Source organism: Nasonia vitripennis, chromosome 2 (assembly GCF_009193385.2).
Source record: "Nasonia vitripennis strain AsymCx chromosome 2, Nvit_psr_1.1, whole genome shotgun sequence".
NCBI classification, from domain to species: Eukaryota; Metazoa; Arthropoda; class Insecta; order Hymenoptera; family Pteromalidae; genus Nasonia; species Nasonia vitripennis.
The window spans coordinates 11,111,403-11,135,974 of record NC_045758.1 but is presented as its reverse complement, the minus strand read 5'-3'; the positions used below and the strand labels follow the sequence as shown (position 1 = coordinate 11,135,974).

The 24,572-nt window shown below is 35.6% G+C and overlaps 5 protein-coding genes and 1 long non-coding RNA gene across 12 annotated transcripts; 4 read left to right on the top strand and 2 right to left on the bottom strand.

The window, feature by feature from the left end:
- Window positions 1–245: 245 nt before the first annotated feature.
- Window positions 246–2,807, bottom strand: LOC100123449 (tRNA-splicing ligase RtcB homolog). The gene is made up of 9 exons (XM_001607369.6): window positions 2,467–2,807; window positions 2,197–2,392; window positions 1,998–2,128; window positions 1,775–1,901; window positions 1,583–1,689; window positions 1,352–1,511; window positions 968–1,278; window positions 739–903; window positions 246–653 (listed from the first exon to the last, which is right to left on the bottom strand). Exons 1-9 carry the CDS (start codon window positions 2,560–2,562, stop codon window positions 426–428), a joined length of 1,521 nt encoding a protein of 506 aa, XP_001607419.1. The 5' UTR covers window positions 2,563–2,807; the 3' UTR covers window positions 246–425.
- Window positions 2,808–2,838: 31 nt separating this feature from the next.
- LOC116416091 lies at window positions 2,839–11,848 on the top strand. 3 transcript variants are annotated; one of them, XR_004226589.1, is made up of 7 exons: window positions 2,839–2,893; window positions 9,334–10,610; window positions 10,700–10,807; window positions 10,896–11,203; window positions 11,280–11,428; window positions 11,511–11,687; window positions 11,757–11,848. It is a non-coding gene; the product is annotated as an uncharacterized LOC116416091 (long non-coding RNA). The 3 variants fall into 3 exon arrangements; XR_004226587.1 differs by having other exon boundaries at window positions 2,848–2,906; XR_004226588.2 differs by lacking the exon at window positions 2,839–2,893 and adding an exon at window positions 4,095–4,313.
- Window positions 11,849–17,941: 6,093 nt separating this feature from the next.
- Window positions 17,942–19,996, top strand: LOC100680539. The gene is made up of 6 exons (XM_008214436.4): window positions 17,942–18,365; window positions 18,454–18,575; window positions 18,645–18,766; window positions 18,837–18,913; window positions 19,006–19,632; window positions 19,724–19,996. Exons 1-5 carry the CDS (start codon window positions 18,245–18,247, stop codon window positions 19,152–19,154), a joined length of 591 nt encoding a protein of 196 aa, XP_008212658.1. The 5' UTR covers window positions 17,942–18,244; the 3' UTR covers window positions 19,155–19,632; window positions 19,724–19,996.
- LOC100123472 lies at window positions 19,006–23,387 on the bottom strand. Of its 4 annotated transcripts, XM_016983032.3 has the most exons (5): window positions 23,267–23,386; window positions 23,117–23,183; window positions 19,998–20,144; window positions 19,703–19,918; window positions 19,048–19,611 (listed from the first exon to the last, which is right to left on the bottom strand). In XM_016983032.3, the coding sequence occupies exons 3-5, from the start codon at window positions 20,104–20,106 to the stop codon at window positions 19,460–19,462; spliced, it is 477 nt and encodes a 158-aa protein (XP_016838521.1). In that variant the 5' UTR covers window positions 20,107–20,144; window positions 23,117–23,183; window positions 23,267–23,386; the 3' UTR covers window positions 19,048–19,459. The 4 variants fall into 4 exon arrangements, with proteins under 4 accessions (XP_016838522.1, XP_001607114.1, XP_016838521.1 ...); XM_016983033.3 differs by lacking the exon at window positions 23,117–23,183 and having other exon boundaries at window positions 19,006–19,611; window positions 23,267–23,387; XM_008214435.4 differs by lacking the exons at window positions 23,117–23,183; window positions 23,267–23,386 and adding an exon at window positions 20,568–20,805.
- LOC100123478 lies at window positions 20,806–23,038 on the top strand. Of its 2 annotated transcripts, none has more exons than XM_001607070.6 (6): window positions 20,806–21,108; window positions 21,275–21,417; window positions 21,548–21,774; window positions 21,850–22,213; window positions 22,325–22,698; window positions 22,771–23,038. In XM_001607070.6, the coding sequence occupies exons 2-6, from the start codon at window positions 21,281–21,283 to the stop codon at window positions 22,830–22,832; spliced, it is 1,164 nt and encodes a 387-aa protein (XP_001607120.2). In that variant the 5' UTR covers window positions 20,806–21,108; window positions 21,275–21,280; the 3' UTR covers window positions 22,833–23,038. The 2 variants fall into 2 exon arrangements, with proteins under 2 accessions (XP_001607120.2, XP_016838519.1); XM_016983030.3 differs by having other exon boundaries at window positions 20,806–21,112.
- LOC103317220 (NADH dehydrogenase [ubiquinone] 1 beta subcomplex subunit 11, mitochondrial) lies at window positions 23,266–24,173 on the top strand. Its single transcript, XM_008214437.3, has one exon. It carries the CDS (start codon window positions 23,516–23,518, stop codon window positions 23,999–24,001), a length of 486 nt encoding a protein of 161 aa, XP_008212659.1. The 5' UTR covers window positions 23,266–23,515; the 3' UTR covers window positions 24,002–24,173.
- Window positions 24,174–24,572: the final 399 nt, after the last annotated feature.

Below are 24,572 nucleotides of genomic sequence, written 5' to 3'. Positions count from 1 at the left end.
TAACTGAGTAGAGACGCAGTTACAGCATGAGCAGCCCATAGCAGCAGACCCAACAACACAATTTTATCATAGCTTGATCACTGCTATGTATGCAATTAAAGGTAAATATATTTCTGTTGAAAAAAGCACCTGTGCGTCATTTATCTCCGGCAAGCTGTTTTGTTTTGCAGCTACTCATGGTTTCGCGTAACTACTAGGAATTTTCCTGCGTGTGCCCTAATTTCAAAACAACTATTGAACAGAACTTTTGAAAAATTCATTTATTAGTTACAACAGTCGATTATGCGTAGTAGTATTTCAGTAAATAGGTACAAATTGACTTATACTTATGGAAAATGTCACATTTCCAAGGTTTAATGTATTCTTAAAATATACTTAATATCAGTACGTTGTACAAAAACATAATTTACCGGCATCATTTTAATTTATCCTTTTATCACTGCAATCGGTCTGAGTTTAATACACTTCTTAGAGATTCCAGCGTCGTGACACGTATTTACAACATCGGTAACATTTTTATAAGATTCTGGAGCTTCTTCCATAACTAACTTTGGCGAAGCAACACGTATAGAAATACCCATGTCTTCTAACTTGTTAAGTACTTTTTGATAGTCTAATTTTCTCCTAGATTTTGCACGAGATAGCGCCCGGCCCTGCAACATTCAATTTTTCTCCTCATTTTTTGATTCAATAAACAATAAGCTTAATAAATCTAATCAAGCTATGTTGTATACTTACGGCTCCATGACACGTCGAACCAAAAGTTTCGTTCATCCCTTGTTCAGTTCCCGTAAGTACATAACTACATGTACCCATGGTACCTCCAATTAATACTGGTTGACCTGTCAATTGATAATCTACAGGGATCAATGGATGATGTGGTGGGAAAGCTCTCGTTGATCCCTGCGAAAAAAGCGTCATTTTAGAAACCGATTTCACTTTTAGAAAATACAATGATTGTACTGACCTTTCGATGAACTAGGAGTGTTTTTTGTTTCCCGTCAACCATATGCTCTTCGACCTTAGCTACGTTGTGAGACACATCATAGATGACGTGCATATCCAAATCATCGGGTGACATGTTGAACTGTTTAGCAAACGCTTGCCGACTTAGGAATGTCATAGAACTTCGATTCACCCACGCAAAATTCGCAGCTGCAGCCATTGATTTTAGGTAATCTTGACCTTCTTGTGAATTAATGTGTGCACATGCAAGTTGCCTGTCATTCACTTCAATGTTATCTCTTTTCATAGCTTTTTCCATTTGAACCAAGGCATCTAAAAAATCATTTTATGATTTAATTGATCACAAAATATTTTTTTCAAAATTAATCATCCTAGTATTTTTAACCTGTAGCTACTTGATGACCAAAGCCACGACTTCCTGAATGAATCATAACACAAACTTGACCCTTTTCTTCAATACCCATCTTACTAGCTGCTGATTTGTTGTAAATTTCTTCTACAACTTGAATCTCCGCATAATGATTTCCTGCTCCTAATGTACCCAACTATTAAAAAATATTTTAATGAAGTGACTATTTTAATCAACTTACGATTGAATAAACCATTCAAAATATACCTGTGGAAGACCCCGTTTTTTAGCTCGCATTGATACTTTAGATGGATCTGCCTGTAACATTCTACCGTACTCTTCACAATGTTCTTTATCCTCAGCCCAAATATATCCTTTGAAATAGCACGAAATAAATGCATTAGTCATTGTGAGTTCAAAACTCAAGTAAATTATGACCAATAGAAATACAATTTTTACCTTCTCTTAGGGACCAGTCCATTCCCATTTCCAAAGCTTCTTCCAAATCTCTGGCATTCATAGGGATGATTCCTTTGGAGCCAACACCTACTGGTATGTGATCAAACATACTTTGAGCAAGTTGTTCCTGTGGGAAAGAAATCAAAAAATTTAAGTATGCTTATACAACTGATTCACATAAATTAATATACTCTGTAATAATGCATAAATATAAGATTTTTACCTTAACTGGTTGTACATCCTTTTCAAAAAGGTTTGTTCTTAAAAGTCTCACACCACAATTAATATCAAATCCTACACCACCAGGTGAAATAATAGATTTTGGATCGTTCATATCAAATGCTGCCATGTTACCTGACAAGGTATTGAAAAAATGTTATTAGACTTTATATAAAATACTAAGATACCATTATAAATCTCACCTATTGCAAATCCATATCCAGAATGAACATCTGGTAAACCCACTGATCTTCCTACTATACCAGGAAGAGCTGCAACATTCGCTATTTGTTTAACTCCTGGTAAAAATCCTCCCACAGCACCAGGTCTACATGCATTTTTCAGTTCATCAAGCATTAACTTCTCTAGCGTATTATTTACATAAAATACACCTTCAACCTACAACAAACATTACCTGTGAAAATCAAATTGTAAATTTATCACTTATAAACAAAGTAGATAAACAATATAACCTTCATGTTAGGTTGAAAACCCTTTTTAATTTTCCAACAGTTAGCGTTTATTTTTTCCAAATATTTTAATTCTTCTGTATATTGCCGCACAACCATTTTTACTGGTAAGGATTGTTCCACAATATATACGTACGAATAAATAAAATTACTCGAAGATTATAGTTTGTAATATATAGCAATACCGCAAATCGCAATACCGCATCAATCCAGACACCGATTAGATTAAGGTTATGTTTATGTCAATTATTCGCGATAGACATGCATATCTAGGTTCAGCAATGTGTACATGGACATAAACGACGGTTTGAAAATTCGAGGTGTTTCGCGGTGGGTGGCGCTATCTGGCGGATTTACACTTAGTCTAGTACTTTTCGTCCAGTGCTGCTTGTCTGCTACACTGAGAGACTTTCGGTGCAGCTGATTTACCGTAACAGCGGCAGGTTTAGGAAGATAGCAACCATGAATAAAATTATTAATTATGACCAATCTTAATCGATTGAGCATCAAAAATTATAAACAAAATGATCTACAACATTTTTTTGCACGAGTTCTTATTTCCAAGATAAATAATAAAATCAAATGGGTGCTGCTCGGCCAGCACCCATTTTTCAAATGCCTTCTTTAATGTTAAAAAAATGCAACAAATTATTTAATTATCATATATGGTTTGCGCATTATGTGCGCCTATAGCAGCCGAAGGAATTTTATAATAATTTTATTATGAGTGTGTCTCCGCGGCCGATATCGCGTACGCGAAATGTAATTTAGCGTGCGCGAAAACTTTGTAGCGTGTGCGAAATCAACTAACAAATTTTCCGGGAAAATTTCGCGTGCGCTACTAATCAATCTTTTGCGTGCGCTAAATCTGTCGCGCACGCTAGAAAAATCAACCTTTCGCGTACGCTAGATCTTACGCGCACGCTAGATATAAACTTTTCGGGCACGTTAGTATTTTTAAGAGCAATTCTTTCGCGCACGCTAAAGTGCTCCAAATTTTCTTATAAGAAGCAAACGGAGTACTTATACATAGAGATGTTCCATTCATCCTTCATAAGTCACTCCTGTTGCTTCTTTTATATATAGGAAATGTAGAGCACTTTAGCGTACGCGAAAGAATTGCCTAAACAAGAAAAACTCTAGCGTATGCGAAAATCTCTCGCTCCATCTCTCATACAAGTACTCCGTTCGCTTCTTACAAGAAAATTTGGAGCACTTTAGCGCACGCGAAAGAATTGCTAAAAAAAAAAAAAAGTTCATTTATACCACTCTAACCTCAAAATGCAAACTTTAATTGCAATTTTCGGCTCCCGTGGTATAATATACTATTCTAGCGTACGCGAAAAGTTGATTTTCTAGCGTGCGCGACAGATTTAGCGCACGCGAAAGGTTGATTAGTAGCGTACGCGAAAAATTTTCCGGAAAATTGTCTGTGGTTTTCGCGTACGCTACATTTTTTTTCGCGTACGCGATATCGGCCGCGGAGACACACTCTTTTATTATATTCGCGAATAAATAACGATATTGAAATCCATGAGGTTGGCAGCGCCCAAATCAGCATATATCGCATATGGGTAATGGGTGCTGCGCGTGCGCGTAGCACCCAGTTTTCAACGGATGCATTTTTCAATAAAATCAAGTAAATAAATAATTTAACAGGTATATATCGTTTGCGTAAAACGTACGCGTGCAGCACCCGGGGTCATTTCTTAATAATTATAGTTCTACAGATTATTTTTACCATGCGTGCGTGACGCGTTTAAATAGCCAGAAGGTAGTTTAACCTCAAAATTTCATTTCGGAGCAGCTTACCTCAGTGTGCATTTACTACATTGAAAATGATTATATTTGTAAGTCTTATGGCTATATTTGTTATATTGGCAATTGTAATAACGTGATAGGAAATATCTAGTGACACATGTGTATTTAGAATAACGTAATACTTTATTGAGATCACATAAATACATGTGTAGTCGACAAGACGGTTCGACTTAATCTGAGCGCTGCGCCGCAGCGCTCGCTCAGGAGCGCCAACATACCAACCTTACAATCTATCTCTACGTACTTACTTCGATATCCTACACTCCTCCCTCCCAAGACAACAAATACTACTGGTTATAAATTCAATCTGTCCGGTCTTTTAATAGTACGCTTAGGGCGTTCATTAACATTAAGAGTAAGAGGTTTATTAACCATCGCCAGTGCCATATTTGTTGTTTTCGGAGAATCATTTCTTTTGTCACTTTCACGCATCCCTTCATTTACATTTTTAAACCCTTCATTCGGTGGTGTTACAGCTGTAGTCGTTTCGCTTGTACTTTCCGATTCGCTACTCTCTATTAATACAGCGGATTCCATTGGTACAGGAATTTCTGCTCTACAACTTTCAATCTCGGGTACCAACTCTTGTGCATTTTCTAACATTATCTTATCTTTATCTAACACCTCCGCCGGTACTACTTCGCATACATTTTCAAAAAATCCGCCTTTTGGTATTATTTGATCCAAATGTCTTTTCCAAATTAAATTTTCATCCTCGTGTATTTTACATAGATAATTTCTAGGTCCTAGGGCCTCACAAACAGTAGCCTTGGCCCATTTTGGTTTATTCGGCGTTCTATAATCTCGCACGTACACAACATCATTAGGTTCAAAGTATAACTCTCGCTTCCCTTTATAATTTTCGATTTGCCTCTCTCTATTTAACTCATTCTCGTTACGCCTTAGTAAATCTAATCTGTTTCTTAATTCTCTATTGAACATTTTTTTTGCCGGTGATTCTCCCGTTGTACAATGCGGTGCCATACGGTAATACAATAAATATCGTGAAATCAAGGTCTCTTTACAAAGTCCATTATTTCTAGGATCCAGAAAAATCTTTTTCAATCCTTTTTTGAACGAACGCACAGCATTTTCTGCCGCTCCATTAGTAGCAGGATGCGCTGGCGCTGTTCTTACATGCTTAATTCCATTTATCTTTATCCATTTTTGAAATTCCTCCGACGTAAATTGTGCACCATTGTCCGACACAATTTTCTTAGGCAACCCGAACCTCGCACAATAATCTCTCAATTTTTCTATAGTAATGGTCGCGTTACATTTATTCATTTCGTAAACTTCCGGCCACTTAGAATACGCATCCGTAATTATTAGATAGGTACACCCTTCAAATGGTCCTAAAAAGTCAATATGTATTCTATCTAAAGGCTGTTTAGTTTCCTCGAATTTGAGCAAGGTTGCTTTATTGGGGTTATCAGCATTACGACGACAAATATCACAACTTTGCGCCAATTTTTTAATTTCACTGTCCATGTTTGGATACCAAAAATACTGTCTAGCCAGCGCCTTCATTTTACTAGCACCAAAATGTGTGGCATGAATCTCATCTAAGATTTCGGCTGTATATTTTCCAGGTATGATAACCCGATATCCCCAAAAAAGCATCCCATTTTCAACGCTAATCTCATTTTTCCTCACAAAAAATGCTTTCAAGCCTTCGTCGACCTTATTAGGCCATTCCGTCATAGTATACAGGAGTACTTTACTTAAAATCTGGTCAGTTCGTGTGGCTTTCTTTATCAGCCTCGCATCTATCGGTAATCGCTCTTCAACGTAAAAATTAAAATATTCACTTCGTTCCTCTCCCTCTTTTTCCGTGCTTTTAATTGGAAGCCTCGATAACCCATCCGCTCCCCCATTTGACATACCTTTAACGTGCTTGAAAGTATAATTGTAACCACTCAAAAATAAAGCCCATCTTTGCAGACGGCCTGCCGCCATCAGCGGAATACCTTTCTTTTCACCGAAAAGAGCTAAAAGAGGCTTGTGATCGGACTCTAAAACGAAATGATTTCCTAACAAATATTGATAAAATTTCTTTACTCCCCTATAGATAGCTAGCGCCTCTAAATGAATAGTCGCGTAATTCTTTTCTGCTTTCGAAAGCGTTCTAGATGCGAAGCAAATCGGCCTTTCGGTACCATCCGAAAAAATATGCAATAAAACTGCTCCGATACCATCTCTACAAGCATCACAAGCTAACTTAATCTTTAAGTCCGGATTAAAATGAACTAGACATTTTTCTGAGACTATTTCTTTCTTAATTTCTTTAAAACTCTTTTCGCATTCCTCATTCCATTTAAAAACTACATTTTTCTTTAAAAGTTTGTACATAGGACTCAATTTTTTTGCTAAATTTGGAATAAATTTCCCATAGTAGTTAACCATGCCCACGAAAGCTTTAACTTGCGTTGCATTTTCCGGCCTAGGTGCCTTTGTAATAGCCTCTATTTTATCCGTTTTTTTATGTAACCCATTTTTATCAATCACGTGACCTAAGTACTCTACTTTGCTCTGAAAAAAATTACACTTCTTGAAATTTAACTTAAGTCCAAACTTTTGCAATCTCCCTAACACTTCTTTCAAATTATTAACGTGTTCCTCTAATGTCTCTCCCGTTACACAAATGTCATCTAAGAAATTAATTGTATTTTTACAACCTAAAAGCACCTTCTCCATGAGTCTTTGAAAAATAGCTACCGCTGGTTTGGTTCCATAGGAAAGTCTATTCATTGCAAAAATGCCTTTATGCGTGCTCCATGCTAACAATCGCTTTGTACTATCCGATACTTCTAGCTGATTGTAAGCGTGAGCCAGATCAAGCACGGTAAATAACTTACCTCCTTGCAACGCGGTAAACAATTCATCGATTCGCGGAACCGGGTGTATCACGTCTTCGAGCATACTATTTACTGTAACTGAGTAATCCGCGCAAGCCCGCAGAGTCCCGTCTGGTTTCAAAACAGGTACAAAGGGCGATCCCCACTCACAGTTATCGATTTTTGTAATAATATTTGCCTTTTCTAAACGATCCAATTCTTTATCCATATCTTTTTTGAAAGCAAACGGTACCGGGCGTGGCTTCATAAAAATCGGCCTAGCATCCGCTTTTAGCTTTAAATCTACGGGCTCCCCCTTGAATCTACCTAACTGATCATCAAAAACTTCTTTAAATTCTTTAAATATTTGTTCTCTAACGTCTTCTACTGAAAGGGCATTAACCTCACAAATACGGAGACCGAAAGCCTGCATTAATTCTCGACCCATTAACGCTGTTTCATCGTTCCTTTTAACTACTACCATAGTGCACTTAACAGATTTATTTTTATAAACTACTTCAACCTTAATTTCACCTAAGGGCGTTACTTTAGTTCCGTCGTACATTCTCAACAATTTACTACTAGATTCTAATTTACAGCCAGCGAGCTTGTTGCGATACAAGGCTTCGGGAATAACTGACAACACCGCACCGCTGTCAACTTCCATTGTAACTTTCCTTCCCGCGATTTTTACATCAATCGTTTCTGGCGGAACTCTGGTTTTACAAACTTTCGCGATAGCATATACATTTAAAATGTCCTCGCAACTTTCGTCCGAACTAGCCTCACCGGCCTCTTTTTCAACAAAATTCGTGGTGCCTTTTCGCCCACTACCCTTACTAGTACTAACCGAAGCGTTTTGCTTACCGCTCGCATCTTTTTTTTTACAAATTTTTTGTAAATGACCTCGCTGTCCGCACTTGGAACAATCATACAAGCGATACTTACAACGCGAAAAGTCGTGGTTCGTGCCACCGCAATGCCAACATGTCGCTTCCTGCTTCGATGTTTGTTTGGGTTTCGCCGAACTGTTGGAGCCTCTTCCCTCCTTTCTTCCATGCCCGCCGCCCGATTTCGCGGAAACCGCGTGTACACTAGCTGCGTCCTCGGCTGCGGCGGCTATTGATGACGTGTCTATCGTCGCTTCTTTCTTCAGTGCGACCTCTAAAAGGTCCTTAAGGGAAACACTATGGCTTTCTTCGCAAACTCGATCTAGTATTTTTCCAGGTCTTAGTCCCGTGACAAATTTATCCTTAAGTCTTTCATCTAAATTAGCACCGAATTCACAATTCACGGCCCGTTTCTTAACTCTAGCGTACCACAAACTAACAGTTTCATTTGCACTTTGTTTTAAATCATAAAAGTTTTTTCTTTCTTTGAAAACGGAGATGCGAGGCGAAAACTGCCTCTTCAAAATCGCGCATAACTCCGTGTACGTCTTACCCTTGGGTAAGACTGGGTCACACAGGTCTCTTAGCGTCTTATACACTTCCTCACCTATGCTAGTTAGGAGCACTGAAACTTTCCTATCTTCTTGCACAAAATTTGCGATAAAATACTGCTCTAAACGCTCTTCATACACGTTCCAATCTTCTCCCGACTTAAACTCTCGTAGCGAGCCTAAACTGGCTCCCACGTTTATAATCTGATTAGCCATCCCGTTTCGCTGTGTGTTGAAAATTCCTTGCTGCAAGTAATTCCTAGGTCTGGCTCCACCCCCCGGAGAAGACGCATTTACTATTGTCGAACTTGTCACTGCTGGATTAGACGGTGTTGCACTCGTTGTTGTGTTAGCCGGCCACGAATACTGTTGGTTACCGGCACCTTCTTGGAGCGCTAACAATGCTTGTGCAGCTTCCGTTGTCGCTGTCAACGTTTCATTAACTTCTACGTCCATAAGGCTATTATTCGACATTTTGCACTCTCACTAGATCCATATTTACCTCGTCGCCAAATGTAATAACGTGATAGGAAATATCTAGTGACACATGTGTATTTAGAATAACGTAATACTTTATTGAGATCACATAAATACATGTGTAGTCGACAAGACGGTTCGACTTAATCTGAGCGCTGCGCCGCAGCGCTCGCTGCTCACGTACGCTCGCTCAGGAGCGCCAACATACCAACCTTACAATCTATCTCTACGTACTTACTTCGATATCCTACAGCAATTTATTTGTAGTGTAGTGAATTCCTTAATTAATTTCAGTGGCAAAATGAGTGCAGGGAGTTTGCAAAATTATGCCAATCAACACCACACATAATTTTGCTAGTCAGACGTCTTTGTGATCCAAAGGAAAGTCAAGTATTTATTGACAAAATTTATTGAAGCACTTATCCTCAAGGCTATACAGATAATCCATTTATATTAAGAAAACAAATATCACAACAGTTTACAACTGGAGATCAATGGCTGTGGAAGCCTTACGTCTATTACATGGAATGTATCCTTGTTTTGAAGATAAGAAAGTTACGTGTACTAATTGTAGTAATACATTGAAACAAGCTGATTTACATCTGATAAACAAATTTGTAAGACATGCGGTGAAAGATTTGAAAGAAAAATGAATTTGAATAATCATGTAGTATGCCATCAAGTGGACCGACATCATGCTTGCAGAACTTGTGGAAATTTATTTTGATCAAAAGCAAATTTGCTGGCTCATATAGCTGAGATTCATCAAATTGAACGTTTTCACAACTGTTCAGTGTGTGATGCAGATTTTTAAAGACCATCAAGTCTTTTTAATCATATGAAAAATTCATAGTTATGTTGCGGGAAGAGCATTGATGTAAGGAAATAATACAGCTACACATATTGATACCTCAAGTACAATTGTTCGTAAAAACCTATAATTTTTAATAAATTTGACCAAGATATGGTATTTACTGTGTTACCAAATGGTGAAGTAGCCGAGTTTGAATATACTATACAAATACTTTTAACAGTTATGATATGAAATTAGAAGCTGCTGGTTATACCAATGATAATAAAACTACTTGTGTTGATGTAAACATGCAAAAAAGTAGAGGACGTTCTTGTGCATCCAAAAGACTCGTACCAAAAGTGATTTGAGCTCTCCAGTAGAGTGCGAATATTGTGATAAACATGTCCAAGTTTCAACTTTCTTGGCTACGGCTAATGCAAAATGGGGCAAACATGCTTGTTCAGAATGTGGTCAAAAATTTACTACCAAACAAAAATTGCTTGGACATCAATGGATTCATGTAAAGAAAACACATTAATGTGAGATTGTGGTTCAAACTTTGCGAAACAATCTAAGCTAGATGAACATAGATTGTCAGAACATCCATGGAAAAAGTTTTGTATCTCGACAAGGGCTTTGGAGACATGGTAGAACGCGTGCAGGAAGCTCAGCTTATTTCCAATGTGACACATGTTCCAAGACTTTTTCATCTCGTCAAGGGTATTTAATTCATCATTGCACACATACAGGTGAACGACCATACAGTTGAAATAAAAAGGTAATGAAAATAAATTCTTTTTTCTTAGTTAATTGAACAAAGTACTATTCAATTGAATGCTCTTTCTATGATGCTTTTAATTATTTCAGGGCATATACATAACAGAAATTCACAAAGGTTCAGCTGAGACAAAAAGTGGCTTAACAATACATGACAAAATATGCTGAATATTTTAGTAGCTCACAAAGGAATAACAAGTAAGTTCATCAATCAATAAAATTGATTCTGTAGCAGTCTTATCGATTAATCAAGACAGTTTTGATTAAATTAAGCTTACTATTACAGTAATACCAAGAACTGAACAAACAACTTCAAGTATAATAAAGAGGATTCCACGTCCCCTTGCAAAATCTTGTCCAACAGATAAAACTTTTAAAAATTGTAATGAATACCAAAAATGACAATGAACACAGCGACTCGACACATTCTTATAAATTGAGGTTGTTGCTGGAATGTACTAGATATATTAAAAAAACTAGTTTGTTAGAAAAACTAGATTGTTAAGTTTAGAAAGAGATTCATTCTACAAACAAGATTTAAAACTTGTGAAGATCGAAGCTACTGGTATAGATGATACTACTTTGCGAGTGAAGGTAAAGTTTTTATTAGTTGTTATTCAAAAGAATGAATTCAAAATGATTATTTTATACTCATTTTTGTAAATTACAGATCTTTGATCCTACGAATAAAAGGTATGAACCACCTTTCCCAGCAAGATAGACCATTTATAAAGAAGACTTGTAGACAACTTTTTGAACTCAAGATAATGAAAATGTTCCTGGTTTCAAAGTAATGAGATAAAGAGATAAAAGAACTTTGTAAGAGCTTTAACATTACTTCCCATGATAAATTTTTTCATCAAATAATTCCATTATAATATAATGTCATGCATTTTTTTAGATTTAATTTTATAGGATTTGGTGGCTTCATATTTTCTGATCAGTTCCTTCAAATAAGCTGTGTATTACCTTCTCATAATATTTAAGGACTCTAAGAGCATATAGGACTAATTTAAGATTAAAAACTAATTGGCAAAAATTTGCTCTCTTTAATTCTGATCAGCCTCCTACAGAAAATGTAATGTATAAAAATCGAAATAACTTTTTAACTTTTCGTTTATAATTTTATTAAAATATAAATTTTCAGGACAATCTTTATGGATCTCATCCATTTTACATAGTAGTTGCGAGCACAGGAAAAGCACATTGTGTTATATTTTTAAATAGTATCGTCATGTGTAAGAATATTTCATTGTAAAATTTAATGTTTTTTAATACTAAGTAAGTACTTGCAGACAGTGTAAAAATGTATTTATTTATAATTAACTAATATTGATAAAAATAACTTTTCTATAATGAAATATAGAATATATTTTTAAAATTTAATATTTTCTTGAACTGTTTCATAAAATGGGACTCTGTTTCATAATCGGGCCTTTTACCTTATCTGAAGCGGAAGCACCGTACGTTTGGCGTAGCCCGTGTCCCGAAAATGAACTAATCCTACTCATATTGCACGCGCTCTCTCTACTCCGACGGATCGGAGTAGTGGTTACTCCGATTGTCGGAGCGAATTCGGGGCGCTACGTCTCACGCTTTAGCGCGCGTTAGTCGCTATGAAGTTCTCCAGCTTTAACGAAAAAGTCCTCCATTTTTCTATGTAGTAATATGCATTAAACAGCGCAACAACAATAAAAAAACACAGTATGAAATCCAATTGTGAACGTGCTCGGAAAGCCAGCGGCGTCAGGCAAATTGGCGCGGAGTAGAGAGTAACGGTCGTTCCAATTCTACAGACAGCTGTTATACCGACGGGGTGGCGCTGCTGGAATACCGACTCGGCGCACGGGCTGCACTGATCGGAGTAGCTGTTACTCCGATAGCAAGAGTAGCGCCAACGAAGATAGACCCTAATAGAAGCGCAAAGCCCCATCCCAAAGTGAGGCACCCCGAGCGCTAGTACGCACCCCGACTACGCGCGGCGCGTCAGTCTAATTCTGGCGTTCTGCCGGTAACATGAGATGCGCGATCGATAACATACCGCTCGGGTCGGTAAAATGTTTTTTCGCTATGTGCAATGGTAAAGCTATGCATTGCAACTATGCTAATTACTGTTGACAATGCGTAAGGACTGTGCACAACTAAAAATAAGTACTAAACAACACGAATAAGCCAATTATACCCTAAATTCTTATCCTTAAACCCAAATGGGGCCACAACTTAAATATTACATCGACTTATTGAAAGTTGTCGATAACGTTAGTCCAATGGACAACGTACTCGACTATCAACCCCTTTGATCCGAGTTCAAATTGGGTGCGATTTTTTTTTTTAATTCGTACACATACAAGCCAGCATATGGTTATTATTATGGTTATTCTTCTTATTATCATCATTAAATATTCGAATTATTTTATATTTATAAAATGCGTTGAAATAAAATATATTATAATTTATTATTATATATAAAATATTCTAATGATTTTTTTATTGCTTCAACAGATTTCCACACTACCTTGGAGGTACTGTTGTTAGCGCGCTGGACATTTTTATTTATTTATTTGTAATTAATTATATAACAAGGTTGGAATAACTAATACATATAATTTGAATTGACTAACAAATGAATAATTAGATAAAACGCGGAAATTGAAAAAAATCTTTTTACATAATTATTCCAAATAAATCCGTGGAGTCCTTCGCATATAGCCCTACGTAAACCACGAAAATACTTGCCTAGTTTGATTGAATCTGCATCTATTTAATAAAACGAGGTGAAAAAAAATCTGCCTTGACAGCTTAACTGATAATTGAGGATTAAAAATAATAGACGATCTTCGCGTGTGTAAACACATACGCGACCGCAACTTCGCGCGCCTTTTTAATGATTTTCAAATTTAAAAAATACATTTTGTAATTTAAGGTCTTACAATCATATATGTAGTAATAATGATACAAATATACAATTGTTATTGCTCAGATTTTGTTTATTTACTGATAATAATAGAAGTCAATAATAGAATATAAAGTAAGATATACGAAGACATCGTTGGATGAACATTAAATTGATTGCGTTAATATGATTATATTATGCATTTACAATCGATATAGCATGAATATTATAAAAAAATTAATATTGAAGGAATGTTAATTACTCGTACATAAATTCTATAAGAATAATGTGTTTTATTTAAACGCATTTTATGAATATGAAATAATTCGAATATTTAATGTAATATAAATAATAATTTTTTTTTTTTTTACATGGCATTTGGAACTCGAAAGTTCATCGCCTCATCTACGCAAGCCTTCCACGCTGCCCTATCTTGTGTCAACCCCACCCAAGATGCACCTCTCCGATCGACACCCACCCGTCATATTTCTACTAGATCCGCTTTTACGTTGTCCTCCCATCTACGTCTAGGTCTACCTAGAGGTCGCGTTACCATCGGCCTGCCCTTCATGACACGCGCTGCCGTACGGTCGTCTCCCATTCTCGCTACGTGCCCTGCCCATCTCAATCTGCGCGATTTTATTATTCTGTTAATATTTGGTGACGCGTACAGATTGTGTAACTCATCATGGTGTAGTCTCCTCCATTCCCCGGTTTCCTCATATTTCTTCGGCCCGTATATTTTTCGCAAGACTTTATTTTCATATACCCTAAAACGGTTGTCCGCCTGCTTAGTGAGAGCCCACGTTTCGCACCCGTACAGAACCACCGGCAGTATTATTGTCCTGTATATTCTTATTTTAACGTTTTTAGACAACAGCCTCGACTTAAGTAAATTACTCACGGCGTAGAAGCAAGCATTACCCGAATGGAGTCTCTTATTTATTTCGACATTAATCTCGTTTCTATCATTTATGGTCGTACCCAGATACCTGAATTCGCTAACCTTTTCAAAAGTAAAATTCCCAACTCTGAGATCTTCCTCCCCTCTGCAGATGCCTAGCTTATCCACAATCATGTACTTTGTTTTTGATTCACTCACTTCTAACCCTGTATACTCCACCGCTTTTATGAGGATTTCCGCGTTTCTTGCTACCGTTTCTCTACAATCCCCCAGTATATCCAAATTATCTGCGTAGCCTAGTATCTGCGTTGTTCCATTAAGCGTTGCGACCAGCTGGCTAACCTGCATTCTTCTAACGGCATACTCTAACGTTAAGTTGAACAGCATCGTAGAGAGCCCATCCCCTTGTTTTAAACCATCGCGTATGATGAAGGGTTCTGATACATTACCGCCTACTCGGACCTTTCCCGTGCTTCCGTTCAGACATATTTGAATTAATCTCACGAGGTTTTTGGTACCTCGAGAAGTACTAGAATTTGATACATTTTGCTTCGCTTAATAGAGTCGTACGCTTTTTTAAAATCTATAAATAGTTGGTGTATGGTTTCGCAAAATTCCCACTTTTTCTCTAACAACTGTCTTATGGTAAACATTTGATCGCTCGGCGATCTGTTGCGCCGAAATCCGCACTGATAATCTCCTACTATATCTTCCGCGAATGGAGTGAGTCTAGCTTGTATTACGTTTGACAGAACTTTGTAGCACGTTGCTAAAAGTGAAATACCCCTATAGTTATTGCAGTCTGTCTTATCCCCCTTTTTAAAAATCGGTATAATGATAGATTCCTTCCAATTTTCGGGAATTGTTTCATTTTTCCAGATGGCACATACTAGTTTATAGATTTTGAAAGTGAGCTCGACGCCCCCATATTTGAGTAACTCAGCTGGTATAGAGTCATTTCCCGCGGCTTTGTTGTTTTTTAGTTTTTTAATCGCGGCCTCTACTTCTTGGTAGCTCGGTTCCTCCACGTGGGGTTCAGCAGTGTGAATTTCGTCCCCTAATTCTTCGCTATTTTCGTGCACGTTTAATAATTTATCGAAATAATTTTTCCACAGCGACAGTAATTCGTTGTCATTTGTTACGAGGTCCCCGTTTTCGTCCTTCATCAATTGCGCTCTACTCCTAAAACCCTTTCTGATGGCGTTAATCCCTCTGTACATTTCGCGGGGGTTATTTTCCTTACTGTTAGTTTCTATTCTCCTAATAAGATTCTTTGGATACTCCCGCTTCTTATTTCTGTAGATCGCGCTCGTCTGTTTCCTTACGTTAGAATACTCTTCTACGGTCCTATCGCTTCTATTTTGTAAGCTATCTAATTTAGCCTTTTTGCGCCTTTCAAACCAGAGTTCGCACTCTTTTTCTTTTTACCCAGTACTTTGTTCGCGGCCTCTTTTACCGTTTTTTCGATGTCCCCCCATAAGCTATTCGGTTCGTCATTCCCCTCCGGCGATGTGTTTGCTTCTTCAAGTGCCTGAAACCTGTTATTAATTTCTATCTGGTACCTAATTCGCTCTGTTCTATCTCGTAGTTTCTCAATATCGAAGCTTTCTACCTTGTTTGCTCTCTTACTATTTTGATTCGCTACTAGTCTAGCTCTTAATTTGGCTACTACTAGGAAGTGGTCCGAGTCGCTATCTGCCCCTCTGTAAGCCCTTACGTCAAGAACATTAGTATGACGTCTTTTTTCAATGAAGAAATGATCAATTTGGTTCTGTGTGGCCCCGTCCGGCGATGCCCACGTTGCCTTGTGTATGTTCTTGTGCTTAAAACACGTAGTTTTGATTATAAGATCTTTTGCCGCCGCGAAATTTATGACCCTAATACCGTTATCATTGCTGGCTTCGTGCAGGCTTTCCTTACCTATAGTAGGCCTAAACATTTCCTCCCTACCCATTTTAGCATTGAAATCGCCTAATACTATTCTTGTGTCGTAAGACGCGAACTGGTCGATTACCTGCTCTAAAGTTTCGTAATAGAGATCCTTAGCTTCTTCTTCTTTGTCCTCCGTAGGACAGTGTACATTAATAAATACATATCTATACCATTCACCTTCGATAATGATGTACGAGAGCCTATCATTGACGGATTTGAAACTTTTAACCGAATGTATGATGCTTTTGCTTACGAGAAATCCGGTGCCTAGAGATCCCCCACTCCCGGCCCCATACAGGTACGTGAAGTTACCCGATGCTAGTACTCCGCCATCTGGCCACCGCGATTCCTGTATTGCTACCAAATCTAGATTGTACCTATCAGCTTCCTTTACGAGTTCTTTAAACGCACCTGCTCTGTATAGACTGCGAGCATTCCAAGTTCCGACCCTTAAGTCCCTTTTGGTTCGGATTTGATTTTTTTGAGCCATGATGTTATGTTAAACCCGCGCGCTTCGGATCCTGTTCCGATCGCAGGTGAGTCCACTGTTCTAGAGGTGATAACCCCCATACCTCTCTAGAACTAAGTATGAGAGCTTTCCGATTTTGACGAGGACAGTGTCAATTCGTCGTCAGACACACTACGGTTTCATTCTCGCATCCTAACGCCCCCCTGCAAGGCAGCGCGCCTTCGCTGGCATCGTTACCGCGTAAGACCAGGTGACGAATCATTCTACACATCCCCTTTCGGGGCAGTTGTCATCGCTCCCGCATCCTCCTCGGCAGCAGGATTTTTGCCCATTTTTGTAATGTGTGATGAAAGAGATAGATTGAGAGATAAGAGATAATGTGAAGTGTTTTTGTTGTTGTGGTGCTTGCGTAGTGTTTCTAGATGAATGCGTTCGACAGTGTGGGCTCATCACACCCACGCCTGTTCCTATCGGCTGTCCGCGGCTGCTTATTCAATTTATTCGCAGCTAACCTCTTTCTCAGGGGCTGTTCCTCTATCCGCAACCTAAGGACGCGCTGTGTAGTAGTGATAGGCACCCACCCGTCCGATCTGGACGACAACGCCCAAGACCCGCTTAGGGTAGCGGCATTGTAACAGATAAATAATAATAATAATAATAAATAATAATAATAATAATTATAATGATAATAATAATGATGATAATAATCATAATAATAATGATAATAATAAGAAGAAGAATAACCATAATAATAACCATATGCTGGCTTGTATGTGTTCGAATTAAAAAAAAAATCGCACCCAATTTGAACTCGGATCAAAAGGGTTGAGAGTCGAGTACGTTGTCCACTGGACTAACGTTATCGACGTTTAAGGATAAGAATTTAGGGTATAATTGGCTTATTCGTGTTGTTTAGTACTTATTTTTAGTTGTGCACAGTCCTTACGCATTGTCAACAGTAATTAGCATAGTTGCAATGCATAGCTTTACCATTGCACATAGCGAAAAAACATTTTACCGTCCCGAGTGGTATGTTATCGATCGCGCATCTCATGTTACCGGCAGAACGCCAGAATTAGACTGACGCGCCGCGCGTAGTCGGGGTGCGTACTAGCGCTCGGGGTGCCTCACTTTGGGATGGGGCTTTGCGCTTCTATTAAGGTCTATCTGCGTTGCTACAAGACTTTAAGGAGTAGCAGCTACACCGAAAGTCTCTCAGTTTATTGTTTTTATTTATACTTCCGTGTTTTCCGTGTTTTAATTTCCGTGTTTTGAGGACGGATTAGATTTTGTCATATTTTTTACTTATAATATGCATATATTTTGATAAATTTTACGACAGATTACTATTTTTAATCATCTGTTGTTAGTATAACAAGGGCCTAACTTATATTTTATTTCATTTACGAGCGTACGTATCGTAACCGTTAGTATAATATGGAAGAAATAAATGCAATGAATGAAAAACATGCAAATAGTCTAATTAAAATAAAATTATTGTTGCGTGAAGTAGTAGACAATAATTTTCAAAATGATACGATTACAATAAAATTACTAGGTAATTTATTTAATTCAGTCAATTTGTAAATTATTTCGTTGTTAAAAATAAGTCACAATTTCTTCATTCTAAGATTATATTTTTTTAGATAACAAAAGAGAAATCGCAGTGCTTTCCAAAGAAGTATTGTCTTTAAAAAAAAAGTTTGAAACTGAAAAGCAAAAACTTGAACGTAAACAATATGAATCAGACGAACATAATCGCTTACTGGTAAGAAAAATTTCATTTTCTCTTTCAGCTTAAAAAATTGAATAACTCTAAATTTTGATCAATTTACAGACAGACATAAACGAAGAAAAGGAAAATTTAGATATATCACTTAGAGAATTGGAGATAGAGCATAAAACTATGAAAAAAGCAAAACCAAGTTTGCGTGATCAACAGTTGTTAGAAACTGGAAAGTAAGTATAAATTTGTTTATTTCATTGTTTAGTTTACACATGTATTGAAATATTTATGATATTTTTCTAGACGAAAACACAAACTTTACAAAGAATTTACTTGTATAAGATGGGACTATTCTGCTCCAGAATCTGTGATTGAAGGCTGTATCCTTTACTACTTTCTTTAATTTTAAATTTAATATTAAACATTGAATATTTTATGCATCTTCAAAAATGTTTCCTTAACATTTAATTAGATATAACAAACAAAAAAGACTATTTGCAAAAAATTTCGTACAAAAGTGACATAGATTACAAAACATTAAGAGATTTATCATGGGACGGTGTATTTCAATCTACAGTGGATAACACAAGGATAACCAAAGACTGTAAAGAGAACAAATAACTTCTTTTATCATTAATTGTGATTTTTTTTATAATTTTTTTCTTTGACACTAGCCTTTGAGCTTATCACATTTGTAATAAATTATGCGATATTTTATTACCTCACATCCTTTACATTAGATATAAAAACGACTTTTTTTTACTTCTTATAAAAAATATATATTTTTTGAAAAAATAAAAATTACAATACTTTTCATGAAATACGCACTAGTGAAAAAATTTGTTTTTAATAGACATTTCTTATTCACAAGTTAACGTACTACTGGAATAATTAAAAATAATCCTTTGTATAATACTGCATTATTACTATTTACTTATCAATTTTCTTCTGACTAGCAAAAATGAAAAGTAAGTAACATAGAATGACAAAAGAAAAGATATTGCTACAACTGCTATCGTTGTAATAATAAGAAACATAATACAACTAAGAACTGTCATTCCAATCATCAGCAGCATTACTACAACAAACAAGTAACAAAGTAAGCCATTATTTATCTTAATCATTATTTAAATATGTTACTTAAAATTATATTTTTTTGTGATGATTACCTTCAATAATTATAAAACTAGTAAAAGCAATTGCAACATTTATAATAGCAAAGATTGTAAATAAAAATATTGGAATAACCAAAGTTGCAACAACAATAATGAAACCGGCTAATAGGAGAGGGTGGGATAGCAAATATTTCATCATGCTATCAACTTTATCAAAGACCTTTGCATCTTCAAAGAATTTTTTACACTTTTGTTGTATTTTGTCTATACCTAAAACATTACATATTATTAATTTAATGTAATTATAACAATGCATTATAAGAATATAGTATATAATTCTGCTTCTTACATTGATGTTTAAGATAATAAACTGTGTTATCTCCCGTTGAATCCATTTTAGAACTTGCCATATTTTGTTTCTTGAGTATATCATCAAGACTTGGCTCGGCTTTTCCCATTTCCTTAGTGCTCAGTTCACAAACTCAGAAATTATATGCTACAAAAAATTTCTAGTTTGTATGTATTTCGTCTGCATTTGCGTAAGTATCAACTTTTTATGTCCAATTCAGAATGATAAAAAAATGAATCAATTTGAATTAATATTGCTTTATCAGAGCACTTGATATTGTAAAAAGATAAACAGTGCGAAATGATCATATCTTTGCATCTTTACTTTGCAAATCTGTCCAAAACTTGTATAGACATAATAGAATATGTAATAACTAGTTTACTAGTGCAATATATAAGCTTCAACTGCACACACACACAAATATATATATATATATATATATATATATATATATATATATATATATAACTTATATAATATAAGTGCATACATTTTATATATATATATATATATATATATTTATATACACTGAGAAGTAGTATATAGGGAATGAAGATATACTAGCCCCACCTGGTAAGTGATTTCCGTATCAAGTATAGTAGAACGAATTTAAAAATTTTGACAATAATAAATAATAATTCATTGAATTAGATTCGATGTCTAAATTTTTTAGATAGTGTAATTATATTATTATAAACACATTCGTACTGCGTTATATATATGTAACAATGCATATGAATTAATATTAATATCAAAATTATCAACTGCGCCACGCGCCACGCAAACAGCGCCACGATGGCAAAACACTAATATAAGTATAATTGTCAAAAAAAAAAACCGATAAAACATATTGAATATTTATTGTTAGTTTCTGCCTTGCGACTATCAGAACAAGAATAAAAACTTTACGGAGTTGTAGAAAGAGCTCACCACTGTTCAATACATCAAATACAAAATTCATCAAACTAAATAAATATATCATTGTCTTGTTATTGAAAAATCATCCGTTTAAAGACCCGCATTCGCGTACATAAACGCGTACTTGTACACAAATAAACAGAGAAAAAATTGACTTCGTAGTTATTTATAGTGCTCTATATATGAGTTGAAAGTATGTATGTACATACATTTATTTTATAGCTTTGTGCTGTTAACGTTAACCCTATAATTTACTTTAATACCCTTATGGAGCATATATATAAAGACATATGTTTTTATTTCTCAATATTGAAATAATAACTTGATTATATTATTTACTTGTGGATTGATCAACAAAGGCTATAATGGAAAACTTACAAACACAAGAGAAAGAAAGTGGCAATGACAATTTATGCACCGAAGGTATTTTCTATGATGTTTTGGATAACATTTTTCAATATTTAAGTCTTAAAGATCTTTGCCGAGCCGCTGCAGTGTGCAAGTAAGCTAAAATTTTGAATTGACTTTTTGTAAATAATATTTGTAGAAAAAAAAAAAATATATATATATATATATACAAATGCTATTTTAAAATTCATATATTAAGTATTTTAATTTTAATGATTCTGAAGGTCATGGCATCACAGAGTCAAGATAGAAATTTCTAAACGCAATGATATTGAAAGTCTGACTTTGCCAATAACATATGAGTCTGATGACAATGACAGTGATAATGATGAAGATACGTTCAAATATTTACAAAATAAATGGCATTTCAGTGATTCTTTAAGATCATTACCACATTTTATGCTCTTATTTCATGATAGCACTTATAATTTTAAAAGAGAACATGATCACTGTATGAAATTAATAAATCATTAAACCTTGTACATTAATGTTGTATAAAAAAATGATTTCAAATTTATTATTACAGTTCATTGTTACTATGCTAATTATGTGAAAATGGGCATGTTTTATGGATGTTTTGAAACATCAGGATTATCATTGAACACTGAAGAAGTTTGTACGATAAAAAATTTAGGAATAGGAATTGCATTGCCATCTACTGATAAATTAAAAGTAGATTGTTATGTACCGTACGAAACAGACCTACCAGATCATGCAAAAAGTAGTACAATGTCTCGGCTTGCAAATGAAGCAATAAGTTCCTTACTTTCTACTGAAGATGAACACAATTGTTTTATTTTTCTTAGAAATCAGTCAGAGGCCTTAAAAGAAGATATGATTTCAGATAATAACTCTTTCCTAGCTGAGTTTTCTAATAGCTTAAAACAAAGGTAAATTTCCTACTGCAGAATTACTACAATTGTATACTACTCATTCATTTATCTATACATGTAATTTGTACATACTGCAGATTTAAATATGTTTATTTTAATGATTTACAGATGCAAACCTGGTTCATATTCACTATGGGGTGGTGGAGTGTCTGAAATAACATATTCAAGATTTGGTAGAAATGATTTTGTTTGGCTAACCGTTATAAGAGTATCTGGTTTAGCTCTAAATTCTTGGTCAATTGTATTGAAGATGAATTTATCCAGTGCAGAAGTAGAAAATAAATTGACGAATTTCAAAAAAGATATTCATTTGAAGTCAAACTCACTGGCTCTTGCAATGGTGCCATCTAATAATAATGAATCTTTCCAACAAAGATTAAAAAAAACTGAAATATTCAGGAAAATATTTTCAAATATACCTCTAGTAGGTGTCTATGAGAATACAGAGTTCACTCAAATTGGAATTAATTCTTTAGAAAGCGGTGAGTATTCAATTTTTGTAAAAAACTTATTTGTGCATTGTAAAATGTTAATATTTCTCTTTACAATTTCAGATCTTAATCAAGTGATAGTACATTCAAATTCTATTATTTACTTGATTCTGACTACTGAGTAAATCGAATTGGTATTTATTTTGTATATTTTAAATAATATATTCACATATATATATATATATATATATTTAATATTGAATGTCATTATGATATCTAACACTGTGATAGGAAAAATACGTATTTTATATTTTTTTATATCAATGAATTGTATCATATTTTTATATTATAATATAATAAAAGATCTTAATTTTTCTAATCTATTTATTAAGAGATATGTTTCTGCTAATTTATGTGTAAAGTTAATAATTCGATTCCAAAAATATTGTCCAAAAATAACAAAGTTTACGTCTGCTATTCGCTGTGAGCGCGTCGTTGGAAGGGAGGGCTGGCGCTGGTGTCACTTCACACGTAATCTATGATGTATATATATATATATATATATATATATATATATATATATATATATATAATAAAGGTTATCTAGTAGATACTATACTCTCTGCGCGCGCGCCACAGGGACAGACACGTTTCTTCAGACTCCGCGGGTATAAGTCGGTGGGTCGTCACTGTGTATTCGCGGCCGACGACTTAGATCTATACCCTTTCCGCGGTTGTGAATCTTAAGATTTGATCAGCTGAGAGTATTTCATAACAACTGCAGGAGTCCACTCTTTTTCGAGCAGGCTTCGACGGCGTTAAGGAAAAGCTCCGCACGAACAACCAGTAGTTCATCCCAACGACGATAATGGCAGGTATAATGTGCCTTCGTAACGCTCAGAGACTGGTGGGTCGACTGAGTCCCGCCGTCGTCTCCAGAACGCGGCAGCCGCTGAACCTCTGCCGCGCCGTCGGCACCTCTGGTACCCAGAAGAGTGAAACCACTACGGTTGACCAAACCAAAACGGCAACAACGACGGCTACTGAGTGCGAAATCAAGCCTAAGAAGTACTGGGTCTCCTACGGTTTCAGCGAGGAATCCGAATACCTTGACAGACATTTTATGCACATGTTCACGTTTATCTCAATATCTGTAGTCTTTGGCATAGGAGGCTATATTCTTATATACCTGCCTGACTTTAGGATGAGAGACTGGGCACTGAGAGAAGCCTATTTAGAGCTGAGGCGCAGAGAGCAATCAGGCTTACCACTGATCGATCCAAATGTCATCGATCCTGCCAAGGTCATTCTACCCAGCGACGAGGAGTTAGGAGACCGGGAAATCATAATCTAAGAAATACAAGGAACTACAATCTTCTTTTGTTGCTTGTGTGGTGAAACCATTGTTAAAGCTGTATGAAATAAGTTAGGACCAGTGGAGATATATTGGTGTCCAGTTACTGAATTATAATGTAATGATATGCGAGTCAAATACAGTAATCGCTCCCTTTATTATTATTCTTGGACTACTGTGTTTTATTTGGATTTTATAACCCACACCATTTATAATATTCAATCAAATTATTTATACTTTTGTATTTAGCAATTTTTTGATCATGTTTATTGAAAATTATAATAAATATTATTTGTGTTGAATTATAAATGTAGAGAAGGAATAATAATTAGTATAACAATATATTAATTAAAAAAGAGATGAAATTGTAAACTGTGCAGTTTTATTAAACTAAATATTATAGTGAAGCAGCAATAATTGCAGCTTATTTATACAAAGAATAAATTCATATTCTAACCTTATAAGAAATGCTAAGTTATATATTTATTAATTATTTTTTCTAATCAGCATCACAATTTGAACAAATAAATTGTAGTATGCAAAAGCATTATTTATGTTTGTAACTCAAATT

Bases quoted from the DNA above. Each gene is read 5' to 3' on its own strand.
- LOC100123449 (XM_001607369.6), bottom strand. From the start codon at position 2,562: ATGGTTGTGCGGCAATATACAGAAGAATTAAAATATTTGGAAAAAATA. The intron at 1,690-1,774 runs GTAAAAATTGTA...GCTATTTCAAAG, and splicing joins GGACTGGTCCCTAAGAGAAG to GATATATTTGGGCTGAGGAT. The intron at 904-967 runs GTCAGTACAATC...CTTTTTTCGCAG, and splicing joins CACTCCTAGTTCATCGAAAG to GGATCAACGAGAGCTTTCCC.
- LOC100680539 (XM_008214436.4), top strand. From the start codon at position 18,245: ATGGAAGAAATAAATGCAATGAATGAAAAACATGCAAATAGTCTAATT. The intron at 18,366-18,453 runs GTAATTTATTTA...ATATTTTTTTAG, and splicing joins GATTACAATAAAATTACTAG to ATAACAAAAGAGAAATCGCA. The intron at 18,914-19,005 runs GTATCCTTTACT...ACATTTAATTAG, and splicing joins AGAATCTGTGATTGAAGGCT to ATATAACAAACAAAAAAGAC.
- LOC103317220 (XM_008214437.3), top strand. From the start codon at position 23,516: ATGGCAGGTATAATGTGCCTTCGTAACGCTCAGAGACTGGTGGGTCGA.
- LOC100123472 (XM_016983033.3), bottom strand. From the start codon at position 20,106: ATGGGAAAAGCCGAGCCAAGTCTTGATGATATACTCAAGAAACAAAAT. The intron at 19,919-19,997 runs GTAAGAAGCAGA...GTAATGTTTTAG, and splicing joins TTATTATCTTAAACATCAAT to GTATAGACAAAATACAACAA. The intron at 19,612-19,702 runs GTAATCATCACA...TGTTTGTTGTAG, and splicing joins TAGTTTTATAATTATTGAAG to TAATGCTGCTGATGATTGGA.
- LOC100123478 (XM_001607070.6), top strand. From the start codon at position 21,281: ATGGAAAACTTACAAACACAAGAGAAAGAAAGTGGCAATGACAATTTA. The intron at 21,418-21,547 runs GTAAGCTAAAAT...ATGATTCTGAAG, and splicing joins CGAGCCGCTGCAGTGTGCAA to GTCATGGCATCACAGAGTCA. The intron at 22,699-22,770 runs GTGAGTATTCAA...TTACAATTTCAG, and splicing joins AATTAATTCTTTAGAAAGCG to ATCTTAATCAAGTGATAGTA.